This window comes from Centrocercus urophasianus, unplaced genomic scaffold (assembly GCF_019232065.1).
Source record: "Centrocercus urophasianus isolate 14NV4802_14NV808 unplaced genomic scaffold, USGS_Curo_1.0 seq_23, whole genome shotgun sequence".
Classification (NCBI taxonomy): Eukaryota; Metazoa; Chordata; class Aves; order Galliformes; family Phasianidae; genus Centrocercus; species Centrocercus urophasianus.
In genome coordinates, this window is record NW_024884789.1 from 1889397 (window position 1) to 1907397 (window position 18001).

Consider the following 18001-nt stretch of genomic DNA (forward strand, 5'->3'; position numbering starts at 1 on the left):
GCAAGTGTCAGAGGCAGAGATGTGGTGAGAGCTGAATATTGCTCTCAGCACGGTTTGCTCTTTGTGGTTCTCCTTGCTTTGTCTAAATCCAACCTCAGTATTCCTGGGAGGTTCAATCGTTACTTTTCACAACTCCTTAAGGATGATCATGTAAAAATACTTGACTGGAAACGAGTTGTATTTTGTTTAGTTTTTTACTGGTCTTTTCTCACAAGCATCTCTGCATGCTGTCGGTAGGTATGCAGGAGGGATTACTGAGTCCTAGGGAGCTCTTAAGTCCAGTTTCTGTTAAACGCTCTAATACAAAGTTCTGTGACCCCAAAGGAGGGCGCTCCACGTTTTGAATTAAGTCTGCTTACCTCCAGCAGGACCTGCAGGAGGTGTGCTCAGTGCTGCTCCCGATTTGTCCATAGGATCTTCCTGCTTTTAGCAGCTGCCTGGACATAGGCTGTAGCTGAAGCCTGCAGATGCACGAGCTGTGGAAAGGACTGCTGTGGACTCTAAGGAGAGCTCGCTAGCGTGTATCCTGAGCGCTGGGGTAGCGATGAGGGAGGGAGGGACGTCCCCAGATCGAGGTGTCAGGGTTGTCATCCCTTCCCTGTGCTGAGAGCCGTGCTGACTTGCAGGTTGCCATCGCCGGAGCGCCCGTGACGCTGTGGGTTTTCTATGACACGGGTTACACAGAGCGCTACATGGGCCACCCGGAGCACAACGAGCAGGGCTACTACCTGGGTTCCGTGGCCATGCAAGCTGACAAGTTTCCTTCTGAGTAAGTTTGGTTCTGCAGACTATTTATTTCCTGTTCTTGGCAGTTAAATCTCGGAATCATAAATGCTGGTATTAAAACAAAAACAACACTAATGAGCTTAATAGACTTGAATGAACATTTGCATAATTACGGACCATTCCAAGTAATTCCTTTTATCCTAGCTGTAATTAAGACTATTTTTATGTCTAAAGAAATGACAAACACATCTCCAGTTATATGATTAGCAGTTTAGAGTCGCAGTAAGCTAGACAAAAGTTAGTTTATCAGCATGCTTTCTGCGTGCTTTCAGTCTGCGTCAGCACAGAGTTGTCTGCAGAGCAGGCTGAGGCTGCAGGCTTTCTTGCCAAAGAGCAGAAAACCAGCAGTGATTCTGAGCAAGTGTTAAGCTGTTGAATTATCCAAGGTAGGAATTGTTTCTGAAAATAGTGATAATGTGCAGATAAAAGATGTGACTGTTATGTGCGTGTGCAGGAAGAGCTTGTAGAGGAAGAGAGGGTTTGTGACGAGCTGCAGGTCCATCCAGGGCAGCTCTCAATAGCAAAGTTACTCTCTTCAGTGCAGCCGTTTTTACTGTTTGCTCTTTTGGAAGGAGTGTTTGTGGACTGTGGAGTGAGTGGCAGCTTCTGGGATGCTATCTAGAAATGTTTGTCTCTTGCTTTCCTCAGACCAAACCGTTTGCTGCTGCTACATGGGTTCTTGGATGAGAACGTTCACTTTGCACACACTAGTATTTTGCTCAGCTTTTTAGTGAGAGCTGGGAAGCCATACGACTTGCAGGTAAGGCAAGAATGAGGATGTGAAAATGAAGTGTTGTCTTTGAGGTGTACAAATAGAAGCTTGTGTTGTGTCTGTTCTGGGCAGCTTGGGATTCTGGAGTAAATCTCCAGTATTTGAGCCTACTGTGTTTTTTTTAAAGGAAGGTTTATGAGTAAACCAAACAACTTCTAGGTAAATGAGCAGTGAAGGCTGCTCCCAAGGAGATCTACAGTTTGGAAGCAGTACTACAGTGTCTGTGCAGCACAGAGCAGGCTTATGTAATTAATGAAACCCTGCTGGTTCTGTGCAGATGTAGCCCAGGTACCCTGCATCGTGCTGCAGAACTGAAGCACGCTGATGTTCGTGATGGCTCCAAGCAGGATCTGCTTCTGCTCAGCGAGGAGTCGCATCCAGCTAAGCACAAGCTGGATCAGAGGATGCAGGTTGTTGTCTCCAGGCTCAGGAAGTAGAGGAGGGGATGCTGAAGTGCAGACAGAGCTGCTGCATGGGGATGGCACGCATGTTTTGAACTCCAGGACCAGTTTAAATGTTGGCACTCAAAAGTTTTGTGGGTATTCATGACTTTATTTTATATTTTAGATCTACCCTCAGGAGAGGCACAGTATAAGGGTGCCTGAGTCGGGAGAGCACTATGAACTCCATCTACTGTATTACCTGCAAGAGAATCTGGGCTCTCGCATTGCTGCCCTGAAGGCAATGTAACTCACCTCTGCAGGACTCTGCTCAGCTGGCTGCTGTTCCGAATGAGGAGATAGGAAACTAGAGAAAACAACAGAACTTTGCATTTTGGTGCCTGCCACGTGTACACACACATTCATACATAGAGAGACACTTTTTTAAAGTAAATTTGGTGCCATATAGGGAATTAAAGGACGATGGCCTAATAACCTTAAAGCTTAGGGTGTAAATAAAATCCAGTGTCTGTAGTGCAATGCAGTACCATGGGTGTTCTCTCGGGGGAGGAGCTCAACTGAAGATAAAGTACTTCCACAGCACCAGATCTTCACGTTTTAAAAAGACTCTGATCTAATCAGTGTTTTTACAGTGTGTTCCTTGACACTAGAAAGTTTACTCACTACACAGCAGGAGTTTACCTGGATGCTTACAATGTGTACATTACGTTTTGAATGTCATTGTATAGCTTTTATGCTTCCTAAGCGGGATGTGTCTCACTCCAGAGAAGTTGGTCCCAAGTTAGACACGTCCCCTATCCAGCTTCTGATTGTTTTTTAAGGAGAAACACTTTTAAGCTGCCCTAAGAAGATTTTAAATTTTGGATTCAGTTCAGCTGATGCCAGATTGTTTTCAAAAATGGCTTTTCTTCTCAGGATAAGTCGTACTGGTTTTCCTTCCAGCAGATTGATATCCTATCCTGATTGTACTCGATTTCACCTGGGGAAGTGAAATGATGTTTTACTGTGATGTGAGCATAACAATCTTTTATTTGGGATGCAAACTAATTTAAGGCAAATTGCTGAGACTTTGTAAATTCTAAAAGAAGCTTAAAAGTGCAGCCTGTTCCTCGCTGACATTTTTCCCTGACGTTCATTCTGGAGCTGTTTTTGCAGTACTGTTTTCTTACTGTCACATCAGCATGATGTAGATATATGCATCCTGTTACAGTTCTGAGATCCAACGCTCTGATTCAAGGGTCTGCAGAGGATTTGGAGAGGAGAGACCGTACGAACACTACGCATCAGGCAGTGTGAGCTGCTCCATTGGATTTCCTGATTATATTCAAGGCACTGTTTCCCAGGCTCTGCTCAGTCCTCTGGTCCCAGGTCATTTCCAGCACTGCTGCATAGCATGACTGTGATGCTGTGTTTGAGAACTCCCTTCTGCATAGCTTAAGGTAACCCCTCTAAGCCTAAAGGATGAAATCCCAGTTGTGTTTTTGTTAGTGAGGTTTTAACTAAGCAGCAGGCTTGGCTAAAAAGTGTCTTATGTGAAGTTACTTTAAACTTGCAACAAGTTGTTTGAGATAGAAATCCATGGCAAAATGATTCTCTTTAATCCAGGAAATTCTCCCCTTGGGACCTGCCTCTGAGACTCTTGTAAGTTTTAATGGTTTTCTTAGAAACCTAAGAACTTCCTTTCCTTTCCTTTTTGGTGCTAGAGAGAAGCTGAGCATGGTTTTTCTTTTCATCTTTTCAAAACATGGAATCCCTCTCAGTACTTATGCTCTTTGTGCTCCACACGTGCCCTTGTCTTTTCCTCGCTGTGGTGCTGTTCAGCTTGGCCATGAGACTCTGGGATGTAACACCATCTGATTGTATTGTATCACACTGCACATTTTGCAGTCAGGCTGCTGAGCGCTGACACTGGCAGAGCCACTGCAGTTACACGGGTGTGAAATGTTATGTGGGAACAGGATTTGCCTTGGGGATTATGCAAAAGATAGCCAAAGCAAACAGGTATGCAGTAGGTGTACGTTTCCCTGATGTGGGAGCGTTTAGTTTGGGGATTGGGGTTTCAGATCACTGTTTTTTCAGTGGATGAGTTGAAATCCCCTTAGCAGGTCGGTAACAGCCTTGCTGCTGGGATCTGGCATGGCCTTCTGACATCTCCTCTTTGAGAACTGAACTGTGGCTGAACCTGGGCTGTAGTCAGTGCAGAGAGATGAGTAATTGTGCTGAAGCTTTTGGTCTGGAGCAGTGTGGCAGGGAGTACAGAAAAGTAAAAGCTGTCACGATGGAGTTCTTTTCAGTTCCTCACATGTTTATGCTGTATGATATATACATATATCTATATCTGTTCATATATACATATATGTATAAAATTACACGTGGATAGCATCACCTTTTCCAAGGTTGTTTATATTTTGTTCAATATTTAACTTGCTTTTGGGGTGTTTCTGCTCTTTTTCTAGAGGTGAGTACCCTTGAATGTAAATGTTTATGATTTTTAAGGCAAAATTGATCCTTTTGTGTAAAAAAGAAAAAAAAAAAAAAACAAAAAACCTTCATCAAGCAGTGCTTCTTTGGCAACTGAAGAACTAAATGTTATGCAAGTAAACCAGGCTGGATTTTGATTTAGCACAGGATTGTAAGTGCTGACATATAACTTTTTAAATAACACATCTTTTTGTTGTTTTAAATATACCTATTGAAAAGCTATTAAGGTGCAAAGCACTGTAAGTACTCTATTTTGCAACACATTCTTTTTTTCCTACAAAAGTTTTTTCTTTTTACAGCAGCCAAGCACTTTAAGACCCCCTGCTCTCTTATCCTGCAGAAGTGCTGGGAGGATTTATCAGCAGAGCTTTGCAGTTCTGGTCAGAGATGCCTCGTGTGAGCTTTGAGACTGAGGTAGGGAGGTGCCGAGGGCTCTCAGAGCACGGATGGGTGCCTGGGGGTCGGATGCAGCAGTGTGCTCTGTGCCCAGCAGGCACCTGCGCTGAGCAGGAGGGAGACGCAGCCTTCGTTGCACAGTGGGCATTGGCTCCTTCCCAGCAGTTGCACTGATGTCTTTGGAGATGAATGTTTTAACGTCTCGTACCTCAAAGAATACAAGAAACCTGGGGATCTGAGCGGTGGTGCTGAAGTTGGGTGGTGATGCCAGCAGTGGCGGTGGCTGGGATTTGTTGAGGTTGTTTCTGTGGGAGCCCAATCTCTGTCCCTTCTTATGGCAGCCTTCAGGAATTTTGCCAAATGGGGTTTCACCCTTCACACAGGAATTGCACTCCCTGCCCCGTCCCTTGGTTTCCAGTGGTCTTCTATTCAGAACAAAATATAATTGGTAATTAACCAGAGCTGCTGAGTTTTTGTAAGCTCTCTTAACTTCAAAATGTTCGTTAATGAAATAATGAATTCAAGCCTCATGTAAAGCTTTGAAAATCAATTAGCTTCATTATATCGCAATGGAAAATGCATTCTCTGGTTATTGCTAGTTCTGTTTGGGGAATGAGAGAAATACTTTGAGCAGAGATATGGGTGCTGCTTCCTCCCCAAGCACAGCGTGTGCCACGCACTGCAGAGATTTCCCAGCTTCACCATGGGGTCCCAGCACCACTCCATGGGGGGAGCACCGGGTTGTGCTTCTGCTGTGTCCGTACAGAAGGCTGCTGCTGCTGGCATGACGTTCGGCTTCTGATGAGGCAATAATAGAGTACAAGTGAATGAAATAACGGCCCGGATTAGGATACTGCTTTGAACTGCCTGTTTAGTGGAGTACCAGAGCCCTGCAAAGACTTCCATGCACCCCTCGTGGGTCTTCAGACAGTCCTTTCGCAGAGAGCTCTTGGCGTGGTTTTTACGTAGATGTTCTGCACAGAGTTCAGGTTTTTAATGTTAGGAGAAGTGCCTGCTGTTTGCATTAACAGAACTGCATGTCTCACTCCAGTGGGTTTATGGTCTCCCTCCCCCACCTTTCTAGCGACTTAGCTTTTAATCGTGTAAAGTGGAGACATTTGTTTTGCTGCTTTTTATTACAAAACCTTTGTGGCAATAAAGATGCTGCTAAATAAATTGAATTAAATGGTTCCCCTTCCCCCCCCACCCCCGCTCATTTTCAACTGTCTCTCTTCTTGATTTAGTAGAGTTTGTGCATAATTAGATCTCCTTGCTTTGTGCTGCGGAGAGCAGCAGTGATGGAAAATGTGCGTGTGCATTTCATGCACTTGTTGGGCATTTAGTGAAAGCATCTGGTTTTTCCTGTCCCTTGTGATTAATTGATACAAACAGGAAGTTCAGGCACTTGCTTGGTATAACCGCACTCCTGCTTCTTCCCATTCCTGTGTGCTGGGAGCAGCCCTTGGCTGTGGATCTGGGCACATTCCTTCCTTGCTGCCCAGGGTGGGCGCAGCACAGTGCGGGACGTGGCTCTGGTGCCCTGTGTGGTGAGGTGGGAGAGAGGAGGGGATGCGTGCCACCTCCTGCTGGGCCTCACGGGCCTTGAGGTGATTGGTCTTTATGGGTGCCCCAGTTCTGCTTAGTGCTGACCCAGAACGGATGGTGGAGGGCACGGGGTGGTCATGTTCAACAAGTTGTGTCACTCGTTTATTGCTGACTTTTCACTCTTAGAGCAGGGCTGCCTGTTCTTGGCATGGCTTGGCTTGGAATGGACCTTAGAAAGACCTGGTCCCAACCCCTGGTCGTGTGTAGGGTTGCCACCCACATGATCAGGTTTCCCAGGGCACTCATTCTGATGGCTCTCAGAAGTGAGCTGGTAACCAGCAGTGTGATGATGCACTGCATCTCCCTCTGGGGTTTTAGACCCTACCATAACATAGCAAAGCTTTCCCTGTAGCGTTCAGGAGCCATCATACAGCACAAGCTGGGCCACGAGCATCATGTCAGCCCAGGGCCAATTCTGGAGCAGCCACAGGGCTGCTGCCCCTCAGCTGGATGTGCAGGCATCCTCACCACCAGGTAGCAGAGGGGAAGGTTTCCTCACGTGCTCCTGTGTGCTGCTGAATGAACTGCTGCAAACCTTCTGGGTGGTGGTGATTTTCATCTGTACGATGAATAAATTATGAAGTTGCTTCCTTAACTAATTGCTGTCACTTGAGCTGACTGTACCTTTGGGTATGCAGTGGAAGCAAATATTTCTCTTTAAAATAGACTTTCTGCAGACATTTGAGCTGAATTGAGGCTAAACGTGCTCCTAGAGATGAGAAGTTTGCAGGGCAGAATGAACTTCTCATCCCAGATGGGTCACATCCCAGATGAGGTTTTTCAGAAATCACTGTGCTGGCCATGGTGTGAGTGCTGCGTGCTGGAGGCTGCCTGGGTTTTTGCTCAGTGCTCAGAGCTTTGCAAACATGAGAGCTCATTTATCTGTGTTTGTGCATTGGGTTTGCTTCTGAGTGAGCAAAGCCTGTATCCGATGTGTTTCGGGATCTTTGCCCTGAGTAGGACTGATGGAAAGCAGCCAGGACTGTTGTGTTCTGAGCAGGGAGGGGATGCTGCTGTGGAAAAGAGTGAAGCTGGAGGTGTCGGCTGTGCAGCAGACTGGCTGTGTGACTCAGAGCAAGCTGAGCTCACTGCTCTTGGCTTCCTGCTCACTGAACTGCAGATCTGAGAGGGCTGGGCAGGACCTGGGCCTTTGGGTTTTGGTGCAGTTGTAAATATAAGAAGAACTCCTGCGGTGATTGCAGTTCTGTGCCTGGATCTGATAGGTGAGGCAGCAGAGCCCACAGAGCTGTGATTCTCAGGGAATGTTTGACTGGTGGCTCCCGTGTTTCCACATCGTGCTGTCAGATGAGCACCTGCCCCACTGGGCAGGCAGACTGCTGCTGCTGAGCATCCCATCTTGGGTGGTGCTTATTTCTAGGCCAGGTTGGTGGCTGTGGGGTTGAAGGCTCCTACCCTTCCTTGTGCACCTCCATTGGCTGGCATTAACAGAGGCTGCAAACCCTTCGAGCTTTTGAGACCCCACTTCTCCCATTTCTGGCCCATTCTGAGTCCGCTCCTTTGGCTGCTGGGGAGGAATGGTACCATGGTTCCCATGGAGACTCATTTGTTCCCCTGCATGGCATTGCTGCAGCACTTCTCAGCCTTTTCAGGCTGCAGTAAAAAGTGTTTTCCTGCACAGTTTAGAAGCGGGTTTCATTTGCAGTTGGACAAGCTGGTGGGCATAGATGTGCTTCCTGCTGCTCGTTGCTGGAAGGAGCTCAAAAATGCCCTCCATGCCAGCAGAACACTGCTTCATCCACACTGCTGCTGGGCTCCACACACCCAACAAATCCCCTACAGCTGTGCTGCTGGCATGTCCCGGATATGGACTATGCTCCAAATTTGTCCTTGGTGTCCTGGCTGCAACAAGGGGAATCCTGTTGCGTGAGAGCATTGAAGGGTCCTGGTGTGGGGTTTGTGATGATGAGAGCTGTTCATCCCTCCAGTTTTCAGCATTGCCCTGTGTTGGTCCTGGCCCAGTCCCATCCTACACCAGCAATTTGTCAATACAATCTATTTTTAATGTTTGGAGTTCATAATTCTGGTCTGGAGCAGCAAAACGGAAATATCTTTCCTGGAAGAACTAATGCACTAAATAAATCCTCTGCATACCTTACGAGAGAAAGAACGAATCTGCAAATGGTACAGGAGAGCAAATAGCTGCATCTCCCTCCCCGCAGGCTTTTTTCAGGCTGAGCCGGCAGACAGAGCTGTGCTTGGGTCCCTGCAGATGGGGGCTCGCGCTCCTCCCACGCTGCGCAGCCCGGCTGGCTGGGAGCCACGCTGTGCACTTTGCAGGGAATTCGCAGTTTCAGTGTTGTTTTTTTTTCTGCTCTGAAACAGATCAAAAGCAAACAGCAGATTTGCTCTGCCAAGCGAAATTCTGGAGAGGCAGAATCTGAGCGTTATCACTTTGAATTAAAGCCTTTCACGTTTGCGTTTGACAGCGTTACGGTCGGAAAGTTTAAACCTGCTTGAAATGGAAAGCGGTTGGGAACTCCTGGAAACTGTCCTGTTGTCTTCCAGGCAATCCTTGTCCACGCAGTCCTGGTGTCGTTCGGCTCAGCCCCGCTTTGTGCTGACTGTGTCCGTGCTGATGGAACGTTCCCGGCATAGGCAGCAGCAGGCCTGGCGTTGGCAGGGCATGGGCCCTTTTTCTTTCCCATTGTGTTTGGAATTTCACTATTTATTTTTTTTCCCCAGCTGCCATTCCCCTCCACACGGTGCAGCGGTGGTGGAGTGGCTGGACGCGCACCTTCGCCTTTCTATTTCTTAAAGTAGAATCACAGCTGAACACCTGAAGTGATGGCATTGGTTTCCTGCCAGCGCCACTCAAAAAATCCACAACTTTGGCTTCATCGGCCCCCATTGGCAGCTTGGAGGTCAGGTTTTGCCCGGGGAATACGCAGTTGTCCCAGTGATTCGGGAGCCCTTTTCCCACCGAGCAATAGGCCCTTTCTTTGGGGCACAATGAACCCTCTTGCTGCCTTTCTTGCCTTTTCTTCCCCGGCTTTCCCACATTCTGTTCGCACCTTCATGAATATTCAGAGGCCATTGGCCATATGAAGCTATTGAGAGCCCTTGTTAACACTTCTCCTAATGACATGCACCTTCAATAGAAAACAAAAACACAGATAAGAGCTTGTTAGTGGAGACCCTTGTTCCCCACCTAACAAGGTTTCCATTGACTCGGACACTTGTGGTGACACATTGCTTGCTCTCGCTGTTGCCTCTTTTGATTTGCGACTGGCTTTTACCGAGGGGGTTTTTTTTCTATTTTTTCCCTTTTTCTTTAATTGCGCGGTTTTAAGCTAATTAAGAAGGAGGTCAGGGCTCCCTCCCAGTGCCGTGCTGTGCGTGCGGGTGGGAGACACTCAGCTGCGGCGCGTGGGAACGTGGCATTGAGAGCAGCCCTGGGACACGAGTCCCACTGCCCAGTGTCCCCATGGGCCAAAGCGCTGTCCCCAAGGCGATGGGGGGACACTGAAACATCTCTCAGCTCCTTTGCCATGCCCTCCAGCTGCTCCTGGGAGAGTTATTCCTGACACAAGGGCTCTTCTCCTCCATCCTCTGGTCACGCTCTGCTCCCACCGCTACCCGTGAGGCTTTCATTAGGCTGGGCCGACCCATTCCATCCCGTGAGATGCCTGCTTGGATTTTTCTTTTTTTTCTGGCCACACCTCATTATTTCTGCCATTACTGGGCTCTTGCAGCGTTGTTTGTTGGCTCGTGGAGGCCCCTTAGTTTCTATGGATACTGCTTCCCCAAGTGGCCAGGCTATCAATTAAGACAGCATCGCATCTGAGTTCTTCCCGGGGACCTTGTGAGGGGCAGAGGTGATTCCCCCGAAATGCTGTGCTCATTGCAGCACTGCTGCTCATTTGTGTTTTCTTAGCCTTGCCACGCAGGATTTCTACAACTGTAGGTAGTCAAGGATTTTTCAGAAATTTCCAGCCCCTCCAGTGGCCCAAGAGCCCAGGCTCTGGTCGCTACCCAGTGGGAATTGATGTCCTGGGGCAGGGACAGCAGAGAAATGGGCTTGGGTCGCGGTGCCAGTTCTGGCTGGTGATTACAGTTCTTTATATGCTCTAAACTGGTTTATCTATCCCCAGGTAGATGTGTGCTGCCAACAGTGCTGTAATATCCATCGAGGGCCGCCCTGAGGTACGAGGAATAAACTCGCATGTTATTAGCTAATAGAGGGAAGTGATTCGATATGGCTCTCAGAAGCTGGAACAGATAAATAGGATGATAAATGTTGGCATTAGCAGACGTGACCGACTCCTCTGTCTCCGTGATTTGGTAGTGCCCAGTAATTAAATAGTTGGAGCCTAATGTATTTTAAACTAGAGCCGCAGCCCGTAAATCAAGCAGATTATGCTCTTCCCTGCTGTGTGCGCTCTGCTTCAGGAAGAATTCCCATTCCTGTGGCACAGCTGCTGCTGGCCACCGCGTGGTGGCCATCGATCCCATCTCGGAGCCCAGCAGGCAGCCTGGGAGGGCACCCTGCGGCCTTTCCAGCTTGGGTTGTCTCCTTGTGGTTGGACCAGCTTCATATAAACATGCAAACACACACAAGGTGGCCAGCAGCCCTAAAGCCCTGCTGCAAAATGTGCCAGTTGCAGCTGAAATCTGTACTGCCTCTTTGCAAGAGCATCCGCAGCTCATTTGTACTTGCACCATGGTTTGGTTTTCTTTGCAGCCAGACTTGTACCAAATACACATTTCTGTCATATTTTTACATAGGTTGTCCAAGAAGGAAACACAGCTATTTCCAACTGAGCTCGGAGTCACATCAAAGTAGGAGCTATTTTTTATCTTCATACAAAACTATTCTCCATCTCTCATCCTCCTTCTGGCCAGAGCTGATTTTAATGTGGGAGGCTGGATGTATGATGTAGAGTTTATCCATTAACATTTAGCAAAGGCCAGATTTAAACATTTCGGTGCCATCCGGCCATTTTACACCTTTTAACAGTGTTCCTGGATGAGCTCTGGCTTTCATTTGAAAATGTCTCGGTGATATCTGGCATTCAGCAGAGCTGTCACCATGCCCCTGCCCACACGCAGCAACGCCGCAGTGATAAAACCTCTGCTGGCTCTTCCTGGATTTAATTATTTCTAATAAAATCTATTTGTGCTTCAAATTCTCAACTCAAACTCTCTTCCAGCTCATGCATTTTTAAATAAAGCAGGTAATGCTGCTCTGTTATTACAAATTACGACTGCTGAGGTTTTGCTGCACGCAACAGCCGTGAGGGGGCTAACGGTGTGGGCTCTTCCATTTTAGCTGAAATAAACATTCCTTGTACTTCTTTAACAATGTAAGCTGGTGGTCTTCAACCCATGGGGAAACCTTTTCATGTGCAAAAATTTCTGGAGGGAATTAATTCCCAGCTCTGGCTGACATAGGGTCCTAGGGCAGGGCGGTTGGGACTGGATGGTGTTTGAGGTCCATCCCAACCCGAACCATTCTATGACTCTGTGATTCCACAGTCCTGGGGTCCTAATGCTGTTCTGTTAGTGCTTACAGCTGTAAGCTGTCAACCCCATGCCATTTGTGCACACCAATACCTTAGGGACCTCTTAGCTTGGCTGCAGGTCTGATAACTGAGCGTGCTTCATTTCTCCCTTACCCATAGGACGTACTTGTTAAATACAGCAATTAGGAAGGGCAGAAAAGAAGACCTTTTCCCAGTGAGGATATAAAACTTGTTTCAAATTGGCTGTGGCACTGGAGACCCAAAACTAATAAGTCGATCCTACATCTGTATAATAAACTCATTTATTAGGTTTTTATTTTAAGAGTTGGTAGCATTAATTAGATTGATATGGCCCATAAATCACTTGATTTGGCTGAGCCCTCAGATACTTGTAATTTAAATTAATACAAGTGCCGTTTAATTAATCTGATTAAATCCTGGGCCCAGAAAAGCACTATTTGCAGCATCCAGGAGCACAGTAATGGGGAGGATGAGTGTTTTAGAGTAACACATCTTCCTCTGTGGAGGGCCAGGTGGCTTGGCTGCTGAACTGAGGCACAGCAGCAGAGCTGCAGAAGAGGCAGCCCATGAGAACTATGAGAGCTTAAAGCCCTTGAACCCCACCTCTGCTGTGGGCTGTTTGTCCCTGCCAGCTCAGGCTGCCCTGGGCCCCATCCATGGCCTCGGGCACCTCGAGGGATGGAGCACCCGCAGCTTCAATGGGCAGCAATGCCAGAACCTCACCACTTTCTGAGCAGATCCTGAGTTTAGGAGGTGAGCTCCCCATAGATAAGAGTGGCATGCAGCTCCCGCTGTGCTCCCTCCCCTTGGTTTCTCTGTGGTGGCACAACTCTGAAATTCACACATCACAAACCCCCTCTGAAGCCCACTGAGGACGCGGTGCATCCCGTGGCACAGCACCAGCCTGGCCCTGCACAGCCACAGGTTGTTTCCATCAGGGTACGTACGACATAAAATATGTTTTCTTTACAAGTGGGAGATAATGCTATTACAGCAGTTGGATTAATCTAATATTCTCCTTCATTGGCAAAAGAGAATTGCCTAAATAGCCAGAGAGAGACACGTTTTACGAGTCATTCTTAAGGGCTGTCAGACTTTCTAGGAAAGCTATTTGCACACGAGAAGGAAATCAGATTCCCCACAGCTTTGCTTGCAGCCTCGCAGCACAAAAGCTGCCCTGCAAATAGTGTGGCCAAGCTTTCCTTCACCCGGTCTGGAGGAAAAAATCACAGGGAGGGAACCTGTCAAAAAAGAGGGAAAACAGCCCAATTAGAGGCAGCAATCTCATCGCTCTCTGCCCTCTCTCCCCTGTGGATGAAGCAGATGTAAAACAATAGCTTTATTTGTGCAGAATTTAATTGGGAAGTTCAAAGGAAGCGTCGGAGGCTCTTCTGATCTCTGAGTGTTTGAACGCCACGTTGCATCGGTGCCTGCTGGCCACGGCGGTGACCTCTCGTGTTAATTAGTGTTTATCTGAAATCGAATTAGCTCACAACTGGGAGAAAGCAGAGTGATAATCACAGATTCGTGTGATTCTCACGTAGAGGTAAAGCAGGTCTCTGGCTGCAGGAGCTGACATTAAAATAACTCTGAGAATGTTACATTTGGGCTTTGCTTTTGTAATGCTCTCCATCTGATGGTGCTGTTTCTCATAGCCTGCGCTGCCTTCATCTTTGCTGAGTCTGCTGCTCCACGCTGCCCACTGAACTTAAACCATAAACCAACACTTGAACAATGATGCATTATTTATAGCAGACCGAATGCTGTAAGGTTGACAATGGTGCAAAGCTTCTCTTTCTTGTGGTCAGTAATCCATAAATAAATACATCATCTATTGAGGGTCGCAGGACTGTCAGATGGATGGGAATAGCCTGTGTTACACAAGGAGGGCATGGAGGATGCTGTGAGAGCCAGCACCCACTCCTGGTGCAGAATGGCCGTGTCTGAGTAATGGTGTTAGAAGTCTTCACCTGAAGGGAGGTGTCAGTGTTATTGGTGCCCGGCGTGGGGCTGGGTGGAAGGTGCAGGGTAGCAGAGGTTCTCTGTGCAGGGGAGAAATGTGTAAAGCTGTCAGGTTCTGTGCCTCTGTGTGAAATACTATACAGGGCTTTGTAGCTGAAGCTATCTTAAGAGGAAGGTATATGGCCCCAGTTTCTGAGCAGAGAATAGCCAGAGATGTAGAAGTCTAAGGCCTGTCCTCCATGAACATCTGCAGAGCTTCAGCGTGTCAGGCTGGGATGAAAGCCTCAGCTCAGGTCCCAGCATCTCCCAAGTGCAGGTGTGTTTTCATTCAAGCCTTCCCCTTAGCTTGGAAGCCAGATCTGAGCGATGCTGGCTGAAAGGTGGCTGCTGCTGCTTACCCGTGTTCAGCTCAGTGCTACAAAACCACCTGCTGGCACACAAGCCAGATCCGTGGGTGCCAAAAACGCCCTGATGGCATACAGGTATCATGTATCCTTGGGTGCTAGCTGCTCCATTTTCAGGGCTCAGCCACCAGAGGGTGGCATGATGATGCTCAGCATGCAGCCTGCCTGCTGCTTGCTCGGAGTGTGGCGTTTTATAGCAGCGCTGGAGATCTAATAAAACTTCAGAGCAGATCCTTCTTTTTGGCACACGGACACATTTCCCACTACAAAGGAGCCTGGCGGGTGTTTCTATCAGCAGCCCTTATGCGCAGCAGTTCCTGATGTTACATATGTTCTTTATGCCTAAAACCAACCTTATTAGGTTATTAGGTAGCGTGGCAACAGATAGAATTTAGACTATTTAAGGATCACACCTTTTAGTGACGCTTGGCAACTGCTGTAGGGAGAGGTACACAGATGTTGTTTATGAGCAAATATTTTTTTCACAGATGTGTGTTTATAGGACAGTGATGTTCTGTGCAACTGCTTGTAACACACGGGGGTGTTTCTGCTGGAGTTTTATTTGGTTATAACTGGCAGTGAACAAGGTGGTTAACTAATACATAGGCACAAAAAAGACTCTTGGCTGGAGGCAAGGGACTAACTTTAACAAAACATTCATTTCATCTCAGATCTGCCAACCTGGGCTGTCTCAGCATGTTTTCCTGAAGCAGGCTTTCAGTAACCCAACCCCAGCCACTGTCTCGAATAACGAAGCAGTGGTGGGGTTCTGTGCAAGGCAGGTTAGCATTCGATCATTCAAATCCTCACTTGGGTGACAAGTCCCAGTGAGCAGCTGGGAGCAGGGCACGGAGGATGTCCAGGCAGTGATATGAGATGAAGAGACAAAAAAGAACAAACCCCAAGCTTTATGTATACAGGTTGCTTTAGCATGATGGTTCCCATGTGCAGGCAGGTGATGTTGCTATTCAGACCAAGCCTTGGTCTCGCTGTGAGCCATTTCACAGCCCAGCACTCATCTGAATCCAGCCTCCCCCATCCTGGGTGCATGCAGATTTCTGCACTCGTGGTTCTGGCTGTAGGACCAGCCCCTTGTCTGCAGTGTGCGTGTTTTAAATACGAGCTTCCAAATCTCATTACCTGCTGGCTTTTCCTCTTCTATTTGTTTTTCTCCTAACAATGCACCTGCCAATATCTGCCCCAGAGCCCCATTTTAAGTGGCATTTTCCATTGTTAATGTCATGCTCCTGTTCCCTATCTATCTTTGGCAAGTGCCGACTGCCTGCAGCAGAACCAGGGAAGGGGGAAAGCCCTCTCTGGGCACAGCAGTAACGCAGCACCCATTGCTGGAAGAATGATGAGATAGCCAGCATAATAAATATTTATAAGAGCAAGCGTAATGAAATGAATGTGTAGTAGACTGAGGATCCCTTAGGGTTTGGTCATCACATGTTTTTTTACCCTTTTCTTTATTCTCTGTTGTACAGAACTGTCCTGATGTCCCCGGGTTGTCGAGCAAATTGCTTATTGTGTTGCTCACTTACACAATGCATGTTATTATGTGCAACCAGCTGCTCCTGTTTGGCATTGCTTGCACATACAGAGCAGGAGGCTACCGTCGCTTCTCTCATCTGGAAGTCAATGCATCCTCGTGCAGGAGTTGCTGCCAGACCAAAAGTCTGGCAAAGAAGTGATCCTCGTAGGAAAGGTCCCTGAGAGATTCCTGCTCTGGGATGAGTGAGGCTGCAGCTTTGCAATGAGTTTGAGCACTGGCTTTGTGTTGCCACTGAAAGCTTCTTCATGCCTCTGCCTACTTGTTCCCACTGCTTTCGTTCTGCTGGCACCAGCTCATGGGTGACTGAACAGGCAGCTGGAGCAGAGGGTTGATTTTGCTGCTATTGCTGTTGCCAGTCAAGTTTTCAGCTCCGTCCCTTCCTCTGTCCATCTCCAGGCTCTAATGCTGGCTCAAAGGAGAAAGCAGCCACCTCTTCTGGTAATGAGAGCAGTTCACATCCATCATAGAGCCCCATGTTGGAGACCTGTCTGCAGCTAAAGGCAGGTGGCAACCAGGGCAGGGGCTGTGTAAGAATGGGCCACTCAGTCCTGTTTGGAAGAGCAGCAACGTGAGCATCTCCAGCACTGACCCCTGTGTGATGGCTGTGGGCAGAAGGGATTATCTGTGGAACTGGAGGGCACTAAGCCCGGGGAGGGGATGGTTTCATGTCTACAAAGGCTTCAGTGTGCTCTGAGTTCAGGGTGTTGGGGTTTGGCAGCCCAGGATTTGAGGTGGAGCTGCTTCTGATAGGGGGTTTGCAGGGCATGCAGTCTGGAAAGCAAGTGCATATTCCAAATGGAAATTGTCCTCTTTAGCGTGCAGGGTTAAAATAAGGGAATACAAAACAAGCTCAGCCCAGAATAAGAACACACACATGCTGATTTTTAAAATAGTCATCCTGCTTTAAGTTTGTATCCTCCTGAATTTGCAAGTAACTTCTGTCTCTTTCATTTCCTTTAAGGTCTCTGTTTGGACCACACCTCCAGGCTCTGAACCGCACTGCACGAGAAGCAGCCAAAGAGCAGTTTTCATTTCTTATATCGTGCTGGGCTAGCCCGGAATTTAGGTAAAGGTTTCCTTGCTTACAGGGAAGGAGAAATGTGCAGGATACGAGGAAAAAAAGAGCAGGGGTGTGTCTGCAAGCAAACCAGAGCAGGCACAATGAGGAGGCATTCCTCCAGCCTCGTTAAAACCATCTGACAGCACCTTTAAAGCCACCTCTCACAGAAGGGAGCAGGTGGGAAAAAGCCGGAGAGAAAGGAGGGCTGTCAATCGTCAGCTCTGCACGCGAGAGCTGCGGGACGGAGCTGCGCTGTCAGCCTGCTGTCACACCCCGAGCTCTGCCTCGGGTCCGTTCCCGCGAGCCGTGCGTTCCGAGCCTGGAGCGGAGCTCGCTCAGCACGCGGCCGCCTCCGGCTTCGCGCCAACCGCGCGGCGGAGCAGCGCCGGCGGGCAGCCGCGTGCGCGATGTGCGGCACGGCTCCGCTGCCGTGGCGCGCGCCGATAAGTGACTAAATACCCTTAACGAGAAGGAATCTTAACACCGTGAGCAAAAAGCCCAGCGAGCGGTTCTGAGCCCCGTTCCCCTCAGCCCCGCACCTGCCGCCCGCCCTCAGCAGCGGGCCGGCCCCGGCTGCCAGCAACCTGTTGGGCGGGCGGAGGAGGAGGAGGAGAAAGCGGCGGTGCGGGGCTCGGCTCGGCGGCAGCTCGCTGACAAAGGCGGAGCGGCGAGCGGCGCAGCCCGGCCGCCCCCTCCTCCTCCTTCTCCTCCTCCCCCCGCCGGCAGCAGCGGGCCCGGCGGGCAGCGCGGGGCCGGGGCGCTCGCACAAGATGGCGGTGGGGCGGCGGGAGAGCGCGCTCCCCTGGTAAATGCGGCCGCGGCGGCCCCAGCTCCCGGCGCCCGGCGGGGCTTACATGGCGCTGGAGGATCTGCTTTGTGTCTGCTTCGCCGTGCTGACCGTGCAAGGTAGGCGAGGAGGAGGGAGGAGAGCGGAGCAGAGCGGGGTCGCGCCCGTGGGAGGCGGCGGTCACGCGTGGGGCCGCGCTGCCACCTGCCCACAGCGCTCAGCGGGGCGGGAGGCGGCGGTCCGCCCGCTCCCCTCAGCGCCCGCTCCCCTCAGCGCCCGCTCCCCTCA

The 18001-nt window shown here is 49.0% G+C and overlaps 2 protein-coding genes across 4 annotated transcripts in view; both read left to right on the plus strand.

Annotated features, from left to right (window-relative positions):
- The window catches only part of DPP8 (dipeptidyl peptidase 8), a 31508-nt gene extending 19747 nt beyond the window's left edge, over positions 1–11761 (plus strand). Inside the window, exons 18-24 of one of the 2 annotated variants that reach the window (XM_042823952.1) lie at positions 627–769; positions 1435–1546; positions 2126–3398; positions 4740–4854; positions 9145–9323; positions 10554–10605; positions 11188–11761. In XM_042823952.1, coding sequence (XP_042679886.1) covers positions 627–769; positions 1435–1546; positions 2126–2248 — 378 coding nt within the window. In that variant the 3' untranslated portion in view covers positions 2249–3398; positions 4740–4854; positions 9145–9323; positions 10554–10605; positions 11188–11761. Of the gene's footprint in view, positions 1–626; positions 770–1434; positions 1547–2125; positions 3399–4739; positions 4855–9144; positions 9324–10553; positions 10606–11187 lie in introns of those variants that run through there. The other variant, XM_042823954.1, reaches the window with a different exon arrangement.
- A 5954-nt stretch (positions 11762–17715) lies between these two features.
- IGDCC4 (immunoglobulin superfamily DCC subclass member 4) overlaps positions 17716–18001 on the plus strand; it is a 78627-nt gene continuing 78341 nt past the window's right edge. For both annotated transcript variants that reach the window (XM_042823949.1, XM_042823950.1), the window contains exon 1: positions 17716–17832. In XM_042823949.1, coding sequence (XP_042679883.1) covers positions 17736–17832 — 97 coding nt within the window. In that variant the 5' untranslated portion in view covers positions 17716–17735. The remainder of the gene's footprint in view (positions 17833–18001) is intronic.